This window comes from Onychostruthus taczanowskii, unplaced genomic scaffold, assembly GCF_017590055.1.
Source record: "Onychostruthus taczanowskii isolate IOZ18803 unplaced genomic scaffold, ASM1759005v1 scaffold53, whole genome shotgun sequence".
Taxonomy (NCBI): Eukaryota; Metazoa; Chordata; class Aves; order Passeriformes; family Passeridae; genus Onychostruthus; species Onychostruthus taczanowskii.
Window position 1 is genome coordinate 3584067 of NW_024502902.1, and position 20010 is coordinate 3604076.

General features: G+C 48.6%; 1 protein-coding gene across 1 annotated transcript; it reads left to right on the plus strand.

Annotated features, from left to right (window-relative positions):
* The first annotated feature begins 4533 nt into the window (after positions 1-4533).
* On the plus strand, positions 4534-19799 carry TMPRSS6 (transmembrane serine protease 6). The gene is made up of 17 exons (XM_041416784.1): positions 4534-4681; positions 4857-4999; positions 5179-5246; positions 6485-6669; positions 9392-9433; positions 10272-10476; positions 10808-10944; positions 11154-11266; positions 11747-11856; positions 12928-13073; positions 13992-14090; positions 16037-16150; positions 16436-16552; positions 17283-17451; positions 17854-18125; positions 18808-18944; positions 19641-19799. The coding sequence occupies exons 1-17, from the start codon at positions 4534-4536 to the stop codon at positions 19797-19799; spliced, it is 2364 nt and encodes a 787-aa protein (XP_041272718.1).
* The last annotated feature ends 211 nt before the right edge of the window (positions 19800-20010 follow it).

The window sequence follows — 20010 nt, forward strand, 5'->3', positions numbered from 1 at the left end:
TTGCTGTTCTGCACCTGCCATGTGATGGCACTCAAGGTGACCTGTGCCGTGATCTTCTGTGGCACCAAGGTCAGGTTGACGGGCCTGTAGCTCTCAGATCCTCCTTCCACCCTTTTTGTAGATGGGTGTCACACTGGCTAACCTCCAGTCACCTGGGACCTCTCTGGCTAGCCAGGACTGCTGATAAAGATGGAAAGTGGCTTGGTGAGCTCTTCTGCAGTTTTCTCAGTGCCCTTGGGTGGGTACCATCCAGCACAAAATGTTTGAGAGTGTCTAAGTGGCACAGCTGGTCACTAACTACTTCCTCCTGTATTCCAGGGGGCTTATTCTGCTCCCTGTCTTTGTCTTCTAGCTCAGGGGGGTGGTTACCCTGGGGACATCTGGTCTTTCTGGTAGAGACTGAGGCAAAGAAGGCATTAAGTAGCTCACCCTCATCCTTAATGACAATATTCCCCTGCCAAGTCAAATAAAGGATGGAGCTTCTCCTTGACCCTCTTTTTTTATTAATGTATTTGTTATTTTTGATAACAGTAGCTAGATTGAGTTCTAGCTGGACTTTCTCCTTTCTAATTTTCTCTCTGCATGACCAAACCATACATCCGTACTCTTACTGAGAATATCTTGCTGCTGAGTACAAAACACCGGGTTTGCTTCTTTGTAAATAAAAAAAAAATTAAGAAATCCACAGTGTTTTTCTGTCCCTTGGGTGAGGGGAAATGATTAACAACTTTTCTAAATAGGGAACTAGGTAAAGTTTTGCTTGGACCAATATACCTTTAGCTCTCCTTCCTACTCCCTGCCCCAAAGGACTCAGACACCTAAAAAAGAAAGCCGAGTTAGAGGTGATCCTGTGGCAAGCTCCTGAGGACTGTCCTGCTAGCTCAGTATTTTTTCACTCCCCCCCCACCCCCCTCGCTTTTTGTGAAAATGTTGACAGCTTTGGAGCTGGCAAGCTGTTAGCGCAGCTTTCGCAGCCATGCTGGGTGTGAATGTGTGACACACTGCGGCAGGAAGTGCTCAGCGTCAGATCTGGCGATAACCGGACCTTTCTTCCAGGAAGACGAGATCATGTGGCCTCGTATGTGAGTAAGGCGGGTTGTGAGTGCCAGAGTCATTGCACTCCCAGTGATTTGGGGACCTTTTGCTGCTGGGCTCCCAAGAGCCTTTTGGAAATGTCACACAGGGAGCGGTCACACGCCGTGCTCTCCCCTCTCGAGCCCACGAGAACACGGCGTGCGGTTCGCAAACCCACAGAAACACGCTACGGCCGTGTCCCTCAGGACCAGAGGCAAAGCAAAGCTGAGCAACAGCACTGTTGTTCACCAACACATTGGTAAGCCAAAACATTGGTGTGGAAAATATCAAGATAACAGCCACAGGCACGAGTCCTCTCTTTATCTTAAGCATAGAGACAGCAAAGACAGCTGTCACATCTCTCATCTCTTTTCCAAGATACCTTGTTCACAAATAGATACCACTCTCAGCCTCCTCCCACATCTCTTCCTTTTTTTTTTTGCTGTGGAGAAACAGAAAGCAAGGGGTACTTGTAGTAAAAAAATTCCTCTGAAGTCAGATCTGATCAAGGGTTTGGGTCCTTGGTTGATTCAAAAGCCTGTGGTGATAGATGTGGTATGCTTGTTTAGATAGATCAGATTGAGATTCTACATTTTTTGTTCTGCTGAAAACACCAGAGAATGAAGATACTTCTTTTCAGGAAAATTTAATTCAAAAAAGTAAGGTCTTTGGTGTTGAGAAATACCTTCAGATGGATTCTAACCCACTGTGGCAAGCCCCTCATAGTGTAAACTCAGAAAATCTATATATGAATGCATTTGTGCCTAAAGATGCTGCTTGTCCCTCATTATCTGTGGAAATTCTGGTTCAAAGTAACTTTTAAAAGTGAAATCAGGTCTCAAATCTCTTGAGTAGTTCTGAAAGCATTCCCAGTCAAACACTACAGCTTTCTACCTACATTGAATGTTTATCTACTAGAATCCACCATGAGGTAACTACAGCAATGGCTTTTGGTCTTCATGCAGTCCCAGACTAAACCTAGCCCAGTGACAGAGATGAAAAATATCTATCCCTGCACAGCTGCCAACATGAGCCCAAGCAAGCCCTGACCCAAATAAGCTCAACCCCAGGTCGATGTCACTGGCTGGAGCTCAGCCCTGGGTCAGGAGCCACCCATTTATTGATAGAGTAACTCTGTTTTCTCTGCTCTAGGTGCAGTGTCTGCTTTCTGTGAAAAACAAAGGGGCACATGCAGACCTGCAGGACTGCAAGCAGATCATGTAGGAAAGTAGCTGACAAGGACCTGTGTCTGGAAGAAAAGCAGACGCTGCAGGGAGATTTGAGTGGCCGTGCAGCTGAGTGTGGGGAGCCCAGTGCCAGGAGACTGGGCAGCAGGAAGTGCAAGAAAACAAGAAGGAGTCTCTGAGGCTGGCACTGAGAAACACTGCGCTTTGCTTTCATCTGGTGAACGCTGTGGTAACCAGACCTGCTCTCTACTGCTGTCTTCCCTCCTTCCAGCCATCCACCCCTGCCAGCCAGCACCTGCTCCATCCCTGTGCTGGGGAGCACACACCGATGGGACCAAAGAGGGTGCCTAACAAATACAGCAGTTGCTCAGCAACTCCCGGTTCCCTGAGGAGGACAATGTAAGCGATCTGCACCAATCTCCTGGACTGCTCTTCTCTGCACAGCTAGAGGTGCTCCTACCTTGACTTTTTCTGGATTTCCCCTGCTCAGCCTGCAGATCTTCTCCCGCTTTAAGCCTCCAAACCCTCCATTTCAGAAAAGAAAAAAGCCCTTGTGCAGGGTGCGCTGACCCACTGCAGCAGGATGGTGCAGGACAAAGGCCGAGCTGAAGCGACATGGCACCAGGTTATTGATCACTGAGGAGACCTTGAGCTGGGTAAATAGATGTCCTGCTTCCTCCCCCACTCCCTGCAGTTGTGAGTTGGGGTGTGGGCCAGGTCTCACAGGCAGCAGCAGGCTTTAGAGGTAGGTCTGCAGCTCTGGGGGAACCCCCAGAGCCTGCCATCAAATCTACTAACAAAGAGGCTCTTCTGCTGCTTCCTGCCCTGCCTCCCCTGCCCCTCCACCTGCGGTCGTGTGCTTATGCCTACTGTTTCTGAAGGGATGCTGTGGTAGTGGAGAAGTGCCCTTGCTCTCCTGGACTACCCAGTTTGGCTCCTTGAGGAGGAGACCCTTCCCAGGGGTTGCACAGAAAGGTGCCCCACAAGGAGCAGGGGAGGGCAGTCTGTGCTGGGCCTGTTTGTACCACCTGCCCCTCTGGAAGGGTGTGTTAGAGCAAGTGGATGTGTGACTGCTTGTCTGAGTGTGGATGTTCAGCAGGCTGGGTTTAACGTTCTGGAGTAAGTTACCTGGTGCTTCCATTCTGCAAATGTGTTTCCATGTTGCAAGGCAGCCTGGTGGGCTTGGGGCTCCATAACTGGGGGGAGGAGGCTGAAAAGCCCACTCATCCTTATCAAGTGATGCTCAGCGGCATCCACATGGGCTAAAACGTGCATGAGGCCAGCCACCTCTTCCCTCAGCTGTAGCAAGTCCCTCCCATGCACTCCTCTCCCCATGTTCACATGCACCACTGGGAGCAGAGATGACTCACAGACAGGACACAAGCATTCCACAAGACCTCTGTGTTCTCCTATGCAGACGAACCCTTTCCAACTACAGGAACACAGAAAACCTTTGAGGGCAGGCACGTACTATGTGGTGGCAGAGGAAAGGAGGAGGAAAGTGGGTGACAAAACCAGTATTAATGTGGCTCTCTTGGGCAATGGTATTTCTTACCCTCAGAGTGTGGGGCTGACAGAAGAGAAGCAGTCAGGAGGAAGCAAAAGAAGCAGCCTGGGGGAGATGAGGGGCAACGGAAGACAGAAGGTGTCCCCTGGCACAAGCAGGTGGTGGTGAAGGGCTGAACATTATTCAGGTGCTCTCTCCTCATTAGCTCAGCTATTGAGCCAGTGCCAGCATTGGCTTTGCCTGGGAACACACGGCCTGGTGTGAATGGCAGCGTTTGCTTACTTTTAGGGATCAAGATAAAAATGGCACAGCAGGCAAAGCGTAACTTCAGGTTCCCAGGCAGTGGCTGCTTTGTGCAGCTTTTGCTCACATTTCAGGTCACTGATTTTCTTCCACATTGATTTCTGGATCAAAAAAATACCCATTTTAAAACAACTCCCAGCCTGGGAGGACAACACTTTTTTATTCAGAGAAATTCCTTATGGTACTAATTTGCACTTTTGACTGAAGCAAAACCCAGGGAATGCCTTTGAATACCAATGGATTACCAGGAGATGTAGACAAGACAGTGTCCTGGAAGCCTGTCTCCCACTGATTTAGTAGTTCTACTCACATTTGCTCTGAGCAAAGTCTTTGATGATTTGCACAGTGATCTCTTGAGGCCATAGATCTTGGGAGAGGAGGACATAACACCTTCAGAGAGTGTGTAAGGGAAAACAGAAAAACCAGGCTGACACTGGCATGCTGTGTCACCAGACGCACCTGATGGAGGCCGAGGAACAGGAGGAAGACTCCAGCTCCCTCTCAAATGACAAATCAGAAACTAATTCACATCGCTGCCTCCGCTATGTGCCCCTTGGGATAGCCTTTCTTGTGCTGGCTGGAGCTGCTGCAGCAACCTGGTATTTCCTAGGTAAAGATTCACATGTTTTTTCACCCCAGCAGGAGGTGGAGGGGGGGTAGTCAAAGCAATGCCCAGCCCAGAGCACATTAGTGACTCTGAGAGGCCTTTAGACAGTCATACACGGGGGTAACCCCCTCTTTCCCACCTATCACTGAGGTAACCCTGCAGTGTCCTCTCTCGGCAGACTACAGACCATGGCATCTGGAGCCATCCATCCTGCAGTTTTACTGCGGCAGCCTCCAGGTCCTCAACCGCCGGTACTCCCCGGACCTCGGGCACGTGGAGTCCAGAGCCTTCTGGGTGGAGTCAGCCAAGCTCCAGAACATGGTGAGGGCAGTTCCATGGACAGAGCCAGCCCTGAGGCTGCTCAGTGAGCAGAATGAGGAAGGGCTCAGGCACCCCCATCCAAGGGCAGGCTTGGTGGGCCTGTGCAGCAAGAGGGGTGAAAGACGGGATCGGCCACTGTAACATTGCGCTGTAGTTGTCAGACAACGTTCTCGTTGCAGCTGATGGAACTGATTCGTGCCACAGAGCTGGGTCGCTACTACAACTCCAGCACGGTGTATGCCTTTGGGTGAGTAGCACCTGCAGCATATTTGCTTGTTCCTGTGTGAAAGCTTCCAGTAAATTGTACTCTGGTTTCATTGAAATCTGCCCATGACAAGCTTCTGCAGTCCCTGCCATGACCTCCAAGCTAGGCTGGACAGTCCAGATTCAGAACAGTTCCAGCATAATAGAGCTGGGGACATTTTGATGCTCCTCTTCATCCCAGGTCATGATGAAAAGCCAAAACTGAGAATTTTTTCAGAGAGACAAAAGTTCAAGAGAGTAAAAAAAAAAAAAAAAATCGTTGGGAAGAGATTAAAAAAAATTGTCTTGGCATTGTCAGTAGAAACCAAGCAGCTGGAAATTAATTTTTCTAATTCAAGAAAGCTATTTTATGGCCTGACTCTAGGCACCAGAAGGGAGAGGCCAGAATGCAGCATGGAAAAGTTATTCCCACCAAGAAGCCTGGACCACCTGGGAACAGGATAACAGTGGAATGGGACAGATGTGGGACTACAGCTTTGCAGGTCTTAACAGAAAATCAGGATAGCAGAAGTTATTTCCAGACTGATGGTCATTTACTTCTGATTTTTTTGCTACAGAAAATCACACCCCTAAATTTGTCTTTTACCTAAGGAATATTCCAACTTTGATGTAGTTCCATTTCAACTAAGGAAAGAAAAGTTTCACTTACACATCTTCCTCTAGACTTTTACTGAACAAAGATGTGTTTCAACATCTCCTTGCCCTCCCCCAGCCAATTTTCTCTGCCAGCTGGTTGAACAGAACTTTCCCAGGCAGAGTCTCCTGCAGCTTTAGCCTGTCCAGCATTAATGGGTTGTGGTAAGGTACCTGGTCATAAATCATCCACTTGTCACCACTGGGAGATGACACAGTGAAGTCTTGAGCTTCTCTTTTCAACCCCTGGTCAGTAGTACCCAAAGGTCTTTTCTACGTGAAATGAGAGTACTCATTAGACTAGTCTTGATTAATTATCGTAATAATTTGAGCTCATATGGTCATCACTAAAGCCAGATGGCATGGAACGGCTTCTTCCCACAAAGCACTGACTCACACCATGAATATTGCAGCTCTCCTGCCCCACTCAGAGAGGTTCCTCTGGGTCACAGCAGCAGAGTTGGAAAATCTACACAGATATGTCTGATTTATGGAAAAATAGTGGGGAGGGTAATTCTCCAGGGTTTGTTTCTCCAGTAATTCTGGAGATGATGAGCAAGAATATTTTACATGCCCTTTCTCTGTTAGGGAGGGAGCTCTGACCTTCTTCTTCTGGTTCACCCTCCAAATCCCTGAGAGCCAGCAGAAGGAGGCAACTGCTGAGAGGGTAAACACAGTGCTCCACCAAGAGCTCTCCACCAGCTTCAACAGCTCAGGCAGCCTGTCCTACCAGACGGAGTACAGGGTCAACCCAGACTCTCTGGTTCTCCTGGGTAAGTACCAGCTGCTGAGCTGTGGCCTGCAGAAATGCTCCACGACGTAGAAGGTTAGGAGAAAAGGCCAGGAGTCTATTGAAGGAGGCAGAGAAAACCTGCAGAGGATGAGAGAAATAGGAAGGCAGAGGATGAGAGAAATAGGAAGGATCAGGATATACAATTTTATGCATTTTTTCCTGATATAGAAGAACTGAAGTTTGATTTAAAAAAAAAAAAAAAAAATCCTTCCTTTGATAGATTAAAATTTTTGGAGATACACCAGACCATGATCAGATAGGTGATTCTTTTTTCACCCCTCAGCTTTGGCTTCTGTAGAGCAAGGGCTTAGACAGGTCATGACTTTGATCAGCCCAGCTTGAAAATACCAAGCACTTAGGTTTGCTACTTTCCTTTGGGAGATTATCCCAGACTGTTTGATAGAGAGAACAAAAGCAACATAACTGAGTCACCACTAAGTCTTCCTCTGAGACAAAGCACCATTGTCACTTCAGTTCCTGACATATGTTTTTAAGGATTATTTATTGTTGCTCACAGTGAAGGTCACAGCCTGTTTAAAAAGCCACCCATGCAAAACTGCTCCAGAGGAGTTGTGAGGTAAGGGACTAGGGATGTATATGTAGTCAATGCATACAAGTCCAATGGAATTTATATTTGATTGTTGTAATGAGGCTTAAACTTGTCAGTCTACCCCTCTTACAGAGTACCAAATCTCACAGGTTTTAAAATACACTGTGTTTCTTCTCCTCCTCTTGGGACTCCTATTTCCAAGTTTCTTCTTCCCATGAGATGTTAAATCTCCAAGTTGTTTGGGTTTTTTCCCTCCATGCATGCGATCCTACATTATTCTGAGATGAAGCTTCTTTTATTATATCCTACCCATACTTTCTTTAACTTTTGCCCCCACATCCCAATTGTTTTGTGGGTCATGTTTCAGTGCCTGTAAAGAAAATTCGGTTTCCTCTAAATGATTTTCACTCCCTCATCCAGACCATCATTTTAAGGTCTTAGTCAGAAGATGCATTAGCATCCCATCAAGACATCTCCTCCCACAGTTACCATTAGCTCCTTACTTTTACTTATGATTTGTTTCCAACATACCAGATCCTATGCTCAGCCAATTTAAATGAACTTTCTTTACAAAGATATCACAAGGAAATATGCTAAATCCTTCCAAGTCAGCCCATCTAGCATTTTGCTTTTATTTGCTCACTTCATAATGCAACTCATAAACAAATAAAAATGATGGTGCCATAATTTTAGCTGTTCCCAGTTCCCTCTTATTTGCTTTGCATCTGTTTCACTGTTTTATTCATTTCAGCAGACCACACTTCTTTCTATTTTGGACTTGACACACCAGTTGTAGTTTATCCAGCTCCTTCTGCTTCCCCTAGTCCTTTCCTTCTCCAGTCAGAAGTACAGTCTGATAACTGAGACAAAAAGCCAGAAATTTCTTATACTGTTGGCCAGGGTGACCTCCAGCCAGTGACTTCACCTCTGGTTTTATTTGCCCTGTACAGCCAGAGTGAAGAAAGAGCCGGCTAATAGCAGTCATTAGCACTTCATTGATTTCTGGCAGAATCTTGCGGGCCTACTCAGCTCTAAACTCTGCCTTGAGACAGAGAGCTGCAAACCATTGACTGCCACAGGAACCTCTCCAACATCTCCGGTGCTTTGTTGTTACTAACAGCCGCACTCACCCCAGTACACTGCCTTTCCCCTTCCCAGAAAATCGTTCAGGATTTGCTGTTCTCTACAGGAACTCGGTTTTATTACCTTCAGCTAAAGGAGTACTTACTACCAACTCTGCACTGACTATTCCCTACAGCACATGAGTTTGCCTAGGAGCCTGCCTTATGCCTGCAGGATCCTATTTTCCACAACTGTTTTTGCTATGACAAAACCACTCATCTCTCCCCACGGATTTGCTTGGAAGCTACAAATGACCAAAGCCCTAACCTAGGCAAACCCCCAACAACAATCCTCACACCCAGCTGACCTCACAGTGCCTTTTATTTTGGCAATTATTCCCAGCAGCACCTGATCTCTGGCTGATTCCAGTTCAGCTGGAAGGCTGGAGAAAAGCCCAGCTCTCTTAAAGTGTTATTCACCCTGTGGCTGTTTTGCAGAGATTTGTAGCCCCTGATGGTCACTTTCTCTGCAGCTCCCTTCTCCAAAGGTGGACTCTACCAGGATGTTGAGCAGCTCATTGCACAGTGGTCATTAAAAAAGTACACCTTCTCCACCCTCAGTGACTCCCATATTTTTGATTGGGCATTCTTTAAAGTGGAACAGCAGATGGTGAAGGCTCTGGGAAGTGGGGTTGTGCCCTGTGATGTGGCTGGCAGAGGAGGGGAATGACTGCCTGAAGCAATGCCCAGCCCTCCTGGGAAGGGGAAGAGGTGCTGGAATAGCATACCAAAATGGGCAAGGAAAAAGGCAGAGAATTCCCTGCTGGGCTGGAAAGCAAGAATTAGGGCTGTTGGATTTGGGTCAGGGGCAGAGGAATTTCCCAGAGAGATGGGCTGGGGAAGGCATGACTGAAATAGGTTCCTGAGAGCAGACAGTGAAGCACCTGGAGCATGCCACATGCTGAAGCTGTAAGGGAGCTAGTTACAGAAGGAAGGGAGTCCTCACCTACCATGCTACGTGGTCAGATTATCTTTTTTTAATCCAGTGTATATTTTTGTTTATCTTCCTTCATATATTTTCTTTCTAACAGAATCCAGTGTGAGAGACATAGTAGTGCTGCAATCCACTCTGGGTAGGCTACCTTCTCCTTTCCTTTTGAGTTCATGACTTTATGGGAGGGATTTTCACCAGGAACAGAAAGCTTGTTGGCCTCCTGGAGTTGTAAATCCTGGGAAGGGGAGAGTAGGAGCAAGGAAGCACCAGTGCTGCTGCTTGGCCTGATCCAGACTACCTGACTGCTATGTACTGGATGGCTCTGGCAGAGATGCCAGCTGCGAGGGGCAGTGCAGCCACCTCAGACTTGTCCTGGTCCTCATGAGAGCTGTGAAACAGCTGGCTATACTGGTACCACAGTGCTGATTCCAGGCCCCATGCAATGCTGCTGACTGGGGTGGGGGTTTCCTGTTTGGCTCTGCACTGGATGTGCCTCATTTAGGAGTCTGTTGTCTTAGCAATGTTTGAGGATGCAGTAATTTCAGGCAGTGTTGTAAGTTCTCTGTCTGGCAGCTTGCGTTAGATATGCTATTAGAAGCTCACCTTTAAGCTGATATTTACTCAAAAATCCTGGTGTGAACGTCTTCTGAAACCTGGAATTCAGATGAGGGAGATCTAAAGCCAGGAAGAATATGGGGCTGAGGAGAAAGAGGTGAAAAAGTAAATAAAGCCAGTGGAAGATAACTGTGCTGTGCTGATATTTAAAGCCTGAGGTAGAGTTAGGTTAACCAAGGAAGAGGGGACAGTTCTTAGAGAAACTGGGGCAATGGTACAAAAAAATCCGTGCCACCACAACATACGTAAAAGTAAACTGAGATCACTGGGATGAGTCAGCCTTACCCTAAAAAAGGGCTTACACTGATATACCAATTGACAATCCTGTCTCTTAATTTCTCTTACAACCACGTCTATTTCAGGTTGCTACAGGTACAGCTATGTCCAGGAGGATGATGTCCTAAGGCTGGAGGGCCCTGACTACCTGGCCTCCAGTTGTCTTTGGCACCTCCATGGCCTCAAGGGCTACATGATCAAGCTACGCCTGGAGTGGACTCTGCCTGACTGCAGGGACCGCCTGGCAATGTATGACGCAGCCGGGCCCCTGGAGAAACACCTCATCACCTCGTAGGTAGCTCCTGAGCAGGGAGGACACGGTGGGGAAGGCAGGCAGGATGGCACGACACACTACAGCAGGGGAAGGTGTCAGACGACATCAGAGGAGCTTCTTCTTGATGTGCAACCTGTCTGTTGTTGGTCAGCTGAGGTCACTGATCTGGGATATGTCTTACAACCGTGCTGCAAGGGCTGTTGCTTTTGGCTCTTTGTTTGGTTCAGATAGTGCCTTACAGCTGCTGTGTGTGGATCACACAGATAGCCATTGCCTCTCTTTCTCATTCTTGTCTTTCATTTGTTTACTGCTTGCTTCTCTCCCATCCTTTAATCTCTTTCCCCTGAGGATCTATGGCTGCAGCCGGCAGGAGCCCATCGTGGAAGTCCTTTCATCTGGCCCTGTCATGTCCATCGTGTGGAAGAAAGCCATGTACAGCTACTATGACCCCTTCATCCTGTCAGCACAGGCAGTGCCCCTCAGAGGTGAGGAAGGCTGGAGGAGAGTGACTACAGTTATAGAGAGAAGATAGGTTTTCTCCTACAGTATCACAGCTCCTAGAGGTCCTGCATCCCTGTTAGGGACAGAATTCATTCTGGTTTGCAGGGGTAGTCAGTAAAAGGCAGATTACATGGCCTCCCCAGGCTGAGGATGAGCTGACAGAAAGCAGGGCTTTGAATGTCTGTATTTACAGCTTGTGAAGTGAACATAACTCTGCGGGAGAGCCTGGAGCTGCAGGGGAAGATCAGCACCCCACACTACCCCAGCTACTACTCGCCCAACACGCAGTGCACCTGGCACATGACGGTAAGAGCCAGCTCCCACAAGAGCATCCACTCTGTCCCCAAAACCCAGGCAGCACTCTGCACATTGTGGGGGTACAGCCAGGGCTCTCAGTCAGATCATCATGAGAAGCAAGAAGAGGGTGAGAGCCTGCCCAGCCTCCACAAAAAGTGTGTTTCTGAAGGGGAAGAAGTCTAATATTGCATGCCAGCACAGAGATGCTGTAGCTGAGGTGGAATCTGAACTCTGATCTCCAGGGTTTCTTCAAAACAGAGCCAGATTGATAGGAATTGATAAGAATTGCCAAGCTTTGATACCAGCAGCAGAGCTACCCTGAGCTGTGGCACGGCTCCAGTTTAGAGGGTTCTTCATTCTCACCTGCAGTGTGGTCAGAGACATCTGGCCTTCACATTTGCTCTGCTTGTTTCTGACTTGGGGAGTGTGCTGCAACACTCCTAGGAGCCATCTGCCCTCTGCCCTTGCTCTGCACCCCTTTGTCTGCAGGTCCCATCCCTCGACTATGGGGTCACCCTCTGGTTTGATGCCTACGAACTCATCAGGCAGAAGCACGACCTGCCCTGTACCCAAGGCCAGTGGATCATTCAGAACAGAAGGTGTGTGGCAGGGTCCTGGTTTCTGTCTCTCACTTCCCACCTGGGATAAAACTGGGATTAAACCTCTTCAGGTTTCCTGCTCACTTCAGCCACCATATGTGAGGAAGAAGAGCCATACACTGAGCTCTTCAGTGACCACTCTTTGTGCTGATGCCTCCTGCTTTTCTGCTCATCTTACTCGCCCTCTACCCAGTGAACACATTTCTCACAGATTTGCTTCGAGCTACCAACCTGCTTTTTCTGTCTTGCTGTTTGCATCAGGCTTCTTAGTTTTCTCCTGTGTGTGTAACCTTGGTGTCCTCCCACGTCTCCTGTGTTTGCAAATCTGCCTGTCACCACCTCTGCAATATTATCTGTGTGTGCCATTGCCTTGCAGCCACCTCCATACAGATCTTCCCCTTAGCTCCATATCCTCCTGCTTTGACTGCAGCCATTTCCCCTGCAGGACTTCCCACAAACAGCATCCATATGTAGCTGGGGCTACTGCTCACCACTGCCCACGTGCAAAGGATGGAGACCTGTTGTGCTCCCATCTTCTCAAAGCAGGCTCTGAGACAGATGGACCTATAGCTTTTGTTTTTCCTCCCACTTATTGCAAAATTGCCTGTTTCCCTCCAAAATCTCCCCTGACCCACCTCATTAGTGACTTCTCCATGGTTCCTGTACGGGTAACGTGTCTTCCTAGGAAGGATCTGATCCAAAAGTTATGTTACCCTGGTTTACGACTTCCACTTTTTCTCTCCCTGCCTTTCTCTCTTAAACTGTCAGTGCCACAGTTTCTACGACATGGCTTCTTCAGGAAGATGAGGAAGGAGAATCTCCTTACACTATAAGAACTGAACTGCTTTGCATGGCCAGATCTCAGTGCTTTCCAGAAAGCAGGAAATGTCCAAAGATAGGAGGGTCCCTCTGGACTCTGTATCTCCTGCACACAGGAATTTTGCATTCCTGGTTTGCCCGCAGCACCCCGTCTGTGTGACCCCCTTCCCACCCCAGCCCCACAGAGCTCCCTTGCCCTGCTTTGTCTCCCACCTCCCTGTCCAATCCACCTCACCTGTGTTTGCCCCTCAGGTTGTGTGGCCTGCGGACCCTGCAAGCCTACGCTGAGCGGATCCCAGTCACATCTTCTGCTGACATCACCATCACCTTCACCTCGCAGATCTCCTTAACTGGCCCTGGCGTGCAGGCAGCTTACAGCCTCTACAAGCAATCTGACCGTAAGCTCAGGTTCTTCCCTGCTCCTTTGTGGGGGGACCAGCAGCCTCTCTGCACTTGGCTTGTGCCGGGAGAAACACAAGGCACAGCCTGGGAGCCCTAGGTGCCATCCACCCTTCAGGAAGATGCTCACAAATCAGTGATGCACCAGTGATCCCCCCAAAAGAAGAGGCAATTATGTGCAAAGTTGTTTCTGCCCATGTGACCCTGCCTCTTGTGGCCAGAGCATCCATGCAAAAAACCCAAGGTCACAAAATTGCCTAAAATCTTACACTTGTGTCAACATCACAGACTGGCCTTGGGAATTCAAAGAGAAAGCATCTCTTCTTGAAACAACATTTGTTTTGATTACAAGATCTCTTAGAGAGAGCTGTTTCCTGCTCACCTTGGAATCCGTGCAAACAGAGATAAATAAAACCACACGCAGATACACACATATGCAAATGCCACCCACAGTCTGTCTTTCCAAGGTTTCACCATCTCCCTCCTAAAGGGTGCCAGTAATGCACACCAGTCCCTGAATGCGTGCACCTGTCAACGTGTCTAACAACAACCCCTTCAAGGTCCCACGTAAGTTTTGATAGCAACTCCAAAGAGCCTGTTTCAGCTTTCCCATGGCATTCAGGAGACATGAAACAGCCATGATCCTGACATATGGCATGACAGACAGGTGGTTGTCCTGGATATTGCCCATTGATACCGTGAAAAGCAGTGAAAGCCCTCTTTCCCCTGGTGCATATCCTGGCTCCATATGTCCCTCTTAGGAGCAGATGACATGGCAGATTTCGGGGAGTGCAGTACACTGCAGCAGCACTCGTGTGGTATGGGGGGTGTGCAGTTCCACCGTTTCAAGCCGTGGTGCTCTGCTGCCAGGAGGTTTCCAGTCATTGGGGACTAACTACTCTCTTTCGGTTTCACAGCCTGTCCTGGGGAGTTTCTGTGTTTGGTGAATGGTTTGTGTGTCCCAGCCTGTGATGGGATCAAAGATTGCCCCAATGGGCTGGATGAGAGAAACTGTGGTAAGTGATTTCTTCTCCCTGCTGGTCCCTGGTCTCAGCAAGACACAGTCCCTTGCTCCTCAAAAGGCAGGAAGAGATGGTGAGGACATGGGTGACCAAGGCACAGCCTTGTACGTCAACTTCAGAAACTTAAACCTCAGTGCCCTTGAGTCTCATCCCACTGCTCTATGGCTTTAGCTTGCTCTGAAAAGAGCCGTATGCTTCTGGCTGCTGTCACAGCACAGCCTTCCCGGGAGAGTCCCCTAGTAGCAAGAGCACCAAGAGTTCCAGGCAGCCTGAAAGAAGCCCTCTACCCAAGCTGTCCCCCACCTTGTCCTGCTTTCCTCCCACCCAGGGTCTGAAACCAACCTCAGCCCTGGCCTAGAGCCCCCTCTGCTGTCATACCCCTCAGCATCCCCCTCCCTGCTCTCATTCCCCAAGCCCACCTGACACCCTTCTTTCTCCTCTTTTCCCCCAGGCCATTTGTGACACTTCATCTGTACAGATCCTCACTCATATATTTTGCTCCAGTTTGGGAGCATCAAAGTCCTTGATCAGCCTCAATCAGTTCTTCATGCCAAAAGCAATTAGTGCTGATTCAGGCTCTACTCTTAGCATCTCAGAACTCCTGCAGAGCCCCATTCTCATAGGTACAGCAATTCAGGCTTAGACATGGTATTAGACACCTAATTCATCTATTCTCTCACCTCTGGTGTGATCGGGGGGCTCATCATATTGCTGCCACCACTAAGTTTTCATTAGTTGTTTTATACAGATGTTTTTTTCACAGATAAATAGCCCTGAACCACTGGAGAGAGTGGCCATTTTGAAAGATTCAGAGGAAGGTGTAGGAAAAGTCTAAAGTGAAAGGAAGGAGAAATCTTTCTAAGGAAGCCTTAATTCAGTGCTAGAAATGTGACAACTCACATGAGATTGCTGAAGTTGGGTTTTGTATTGTCTGCAGTGTTGCTGACAATGTGCTCTGTCCCATCATCCAGCTGTCTGACATCAGGGTTTGCATGCTTCCCTCCTGTAGACATGGATACATTTGCATCCTTATGAATATCTAATATTTTCTTGAATCCCAGTATCTTCTTGGCCCCAGGGATATCATGTCATTCAGTTCCACAGATTGGCACAGACCAAGACTGACAGAAATCCCTCACTTCCTCAGTGTTTTCCAACATTACTTTATATTTGAAAAAGAAAATAGAAACATTATTATTTCCTTCCTTTCTTATATTCTTGCCTCTAGTGGATCTCTGATTATTCACTTTATGTTCGTATGGAACAATCCCTGTCTTCAAAATCAAAGTTCAAGTTGCCTCAGACCTTCACATGCCTTTAGTCATCTAGAAGCTTCATGCTATTAATGAAAAAAATACAGTCATTGCAGTAAGAAAATGGTACACACAAACAGAACAAGTTCCTGCTATGGAAATCTGAGAAGTCAAACTCTTTGGTGAGCAGGCAGCTTAGACGCATCTCCATCTCCAGTGTCCACCAGAACTCATGGACATTGCGGAATCCTTTGTTGCTCAGGACTCAGCTGCAAGGGGAAGTGCTGGTCTGTATGCAACAGTGACCCATGAGCTGGGGCTGGCAGCAAGGCAGGAGGAACAGTGACCTCACCAGACAGGATGCAGTCCTACAAAACCCTAACAAGGCAAGCAGACCTGGACTGGTGGTGGTAGCTGAAGAGTCCATGGACCTCAAGACAAGTGCATAGTGCTGAGGTGGGTCTGAGGCCAAGACAAGAAAAGTTAAGTCAGCAAGAGCGAAGTGTAAGACAGAGTGCAGGCATACCTACAATGCAGATCAGGCAAAAGCTACACAGCTGCACTATACCAGGGCTAGTCTTAAGCACAGCTTATGAGGTGGGGGAAGAGGCTGCAGAGACTCCAGGACTTATGACCCTGACCTCGCACCTTGTCTGCCTGATTCCCATGTGCTTCCCTCCTGTGCAGTGTGCCCTGCAAAGTTCCAGTGCCATGAGGACAGCACTTGCATCGAGTTCAGCAGGGTCTGCAACCAGCAGCTGGACTGTGTCAACGGGAGTGATGAGGAGCACTGCAGTGGAGGTAGGGAGGGGTCAGCGCTGGGATGACAAATGCCCACCCCTGTGTTCGAACCAAGGCTGTCTGTAGAGTACTTCCCGCATGTGACATAAGGGCACCATCTGGAACTCAGCTCACCCAGCATCCTCACAATGTTTGTGAGCTGTTTGTTTGTTCAGGAAATTCCCTGTCATCATTTATGGAGTTCCCCCAAGCTCTCTACTGCCCTTTCTCCTCATTTAAAGGACTTCAGGCTGCATCTACAACCAGCTGCCCTCTCTCAGCCTTGGCTTCCGTTCCTCTTTGCAGGGGTTCCCTGCAGTCCTTTCACCTACCGCTGTGAAGATGGGACCTGTGTGAAGAAACCCAACCCCCTGTGTGACACCACTGCAGACTGCAAGGACCTGTCTGATGAGAATCACTGTGGTGAGGAAATGATCAGCCACGCGGCAGGCAGGTTCAGGATGACACGTAGCTGCAAGTTGCCCCATTTTCTCCCACCACCCAGAAGAAGCACCCACACTCCCTTGTTCCACCACCTTCTCCCCACCTCAGTCCCATAGTACCAGTGCCCTTGCTCCACCCTGCAGTGGCAGGGACAGCAGCAACAAGCCAATTCTGTGCTGAGTGTGAGAAAGCTCTTGCTCTTTGTACAGCTGCTCCCTGCCTCCTTCAGGCAGAGGCATCAGGCCAGGCAGACATGTCTCACAGGCCAGGTTCAACCCACAGGCTGCCTGTTTGACCACTGTGTTGGCTTATATGCTATTGTACAAGGCTCCAGCTAGGAAAATCACCCAGTGGTCTGCATGGCCACTGGCAGGGAGAGAGTTAATGTTTTGATTTCCTTACTTGTTTTTTTCTGGAATCTCAGTAGGCAGTGAAGGGGAATGACCAGGAGGGTTTCCTGACAGCACAGCAGTTAGCACAGTCAGCATGCTGCCCCAAAGGCATTCCCAGGCTGCAGCTGGAGGTGGGGAATGCTGGGAGGGAGTGCTCACTAGACCTGTCCTAGGCAGTACATAAAACCGTGTGCTGGCTGGGTAAGACAAGCAATTAGATGTCTGACTCTTCAGTCAACTAAATAGGAAAGGAAGGGCAGGCACAGTATTTCATGTTCCCTTCCTTCCCTGAAGTACCTGCTATGTCTCCTCCTCAGACTGTGGGATGCAAGCCCCTCTCAACAGGATTGTGGGTGGTACGAATTCTGTGGAAGGGGAATGGCCATGGCAGGCCAGCCTCCAAGTTCGGGGCCGCCACATTTGTGGGGGAACACTCATTGCTGACCGCTGGGTGGTCTCAGCCGCGCACTGCTTCCAGGATGAGAGGTAAATGGAGAAGGGAGGCGCTGGATAGAAAGATTTGCATTGCTTTCCATGTCATGCATGATGGGAGGCTCTTCTGACTGATGAAAATGTCATGGGGCAGCTGCACTCCTCCTCTAGCATGTCAGCCATGGTTCTCCATGGCTTGGAACTGAAGAAAGGGATTTGGATATATGCAGTATTATCTGGTGGTGTGCAGGGGAAAAGGGGCAGTGCTGGGATTCGCACAGCAGCTTCGAGGGGGCAATGATGGCAGAAGATACTGCACAGCTCCACCTTTGTTTTGGCTCTGTGTTGTCCCCATGCTGTCACAACGATGGAGATGTCAGCATGTGCTAGGATGGGGATAGCATTACCTGCAAAGTGTGGCCTTTAGGTCCCATGCTCCTCTGCTGCATCCTACAGGCTGGCCTCCCCCTCCATCTGGACCGTTTACTTGGGTAAATACTTGCAAAATGCCACCGGCCATACAGAGGTGTCCTTCAAGGTTATCCATCTCTTTCTCCACCCTTATTATGAGGAGGACAGCCACGATTATGATGTGGCCCTGCTCCAGCTGGATCATCCTGTGATCATCTCGCCCTTAATCCAGCCCATCTGCCTCCCTGCTCCATCTCACATCTTTGAGCCTGGCCTTCTTTGCTGGATCACTGGCTGGGGGGCCCTCAAGGAAGGCGGTAGGTTCAACATCTCTTGGTGGCCTACTGCAGCAGTGCTGATGCAGAAACATAGGTTCAGATGTGTCATAGGCAGAACAGGCTTCTGTTCATCCCAAAACATTGTGCCTCCTTTACTCCTTCTGATTTTGGGTAATAGGTTGACCAAAGTTACCTGCTGAGTGCCCTGAAACCTCATGTGGAGAGGCAGGCATGGCAGTCTGGTAATCTGTATGGGGACTGCGTGTGTTTCTTCATTCAAAGACTAGAATAGTCCTTCAGGTCAGCTTAGTGCCTTCACTCACTTACAGACTTTTTCCAGCTGCTCCCGAATTGGAAACACTCAGGAGACTACACAGAACTAGACACTCCTGGTTTGTACTCTTAGACAGAAGAGCCTAACATCCATTTCAGTGAGAAACAAACCCAAGACTCTGACAACCCAGGGATTTCCCCAAAGCAGAATACTCCTTGTCCCAAAAGCTGAAGTGCCCACAAAATATCCCTGTAGGGAAAGGAGTGAAGGGGAATTTTATGCCTTCCACACAGAAAAAGTGCTCTGCTGAAATTCAGAGACTGTGGTGCCAGTGGAGAGCAGAACAGAAATTCCAGTGGCAGGTTTCAGCATGCAGTGAGGTAGGCATGAGCTAGGGAAAGTTCCACCATAGCTCACCTGTGCTAATTTTGGTGCTTTACTTTTCAGGGCATATCAGCAATATTCTGCAGAAGGTGGATGTGCAGCTCATCCAGCAGAACATCTGCAGTGAGGCTTATCACTACATGATTACTCCCAGGATGCTGTGTGCTGGGTACTACCAGGGCAAGAAGGATGCCTGCCAGGTGACAGAGGAGTTGTGGGATCAGGGTTGACTACCAGAGGTGGGATGTGTCCCAAGTCTCACAAATGCAATCCACAGCCTGAAATGAGGGAGGAAAGACCATATAAGGTCACTTTCCCAACACTTCCTGTGATCTAAGCAGCCAACAACAGCTCTCATGACCATTTCTTCCCAGCATCCTTGCCTTAGACAGGAACAAAATACAGTCAAATTACCCTTTTCTCATTTCAGCCCATTCTCCACTCTATCTCCCACTTTCAAGTCAGGTGACTACATTAGTCTCTTACACTCTCAGCCTCTTTAGCACCTGTCATACACAGTAACCTGTGTGTTCCTTCATTACTATTAATCTCAAGGAATTCCTCTTTGCTATCCCTCATGGAATCCAGTTAAATTCCAACAATTATCCTTGCCTGCCATGTATTTGGAAATGCTATATGGACCAGGAGGAATCAGTAGCACAATCAGCTTTTTGGGGATCTAGTGGAGGGGAAGGAATTTGCACAATGAAGGAATACCTATGTTTGCCCTGGAGACTGTTTTTGACATCTGCCTAAAGTACAAGGAATGTTGCAGATGTCCCAGGCATGAGTTGAGGGGATACAGGGATCTGTATACAGAGGGGGTCAAAGACAATGTAATCAGGCAGCAGCAGAAGCTGGTGGATCACCACTTTATTTTACTTTTCTTTTTCTAGGGTGATTCTGGAGGTCCACTGGCCTGCAAAGAACCCAGTGGCAGATGGTTTCTGGCTGGTTTGGTCAGCTGGGGAATGGGATGTGCACGTGCAAATCACTATGGAGTATACACCAGGATCACTCAAGTGCTGGGCTGGATGAACCAAACCATGAGCTGAGAAAAGTGCATCTCTGTCTTCTCCCCATCACACCTACACTCACATGGCACTCATTCCTGATCTTGCTCACTTGCCTCCCAAAGAAAGAGAGTGTGGGATGTTGTCAGACCCAGGATGCTCTTCTGAACTGGGTAAAAAAAGGCTCCTGCAGGGATTGTAGAGAAAAGCAGGCAGACCCTCTTCCCCATTAGTGCTTCCCAGGGAGCATCCC

Bases quoted from the DNA above. Each gene is read 5' to 3' on its own strand.
- TMPRSS6 (XM_041416784.1), top strand. From the start codon at position 4,534: ATGGAGGCCGAGGAACAGGAGGAAGACTCCAGCTCCCTCTCAAATGAC. The intron at 4,682-4,856 runs GTAAAGATTCAC...CTCTCTCGGCAG, and splicing joins AGCAACCTGGTATTTCCTAG to ACTACAGACCATGGCATCTG. The intron at 13,074-13,991 runs GTAAGCTCAGGT...TCGGTTTCACAG, and splicing joins CCTCTACAAGCAATCTGACC to CCTGTCCTGGGGAGTTTCTG.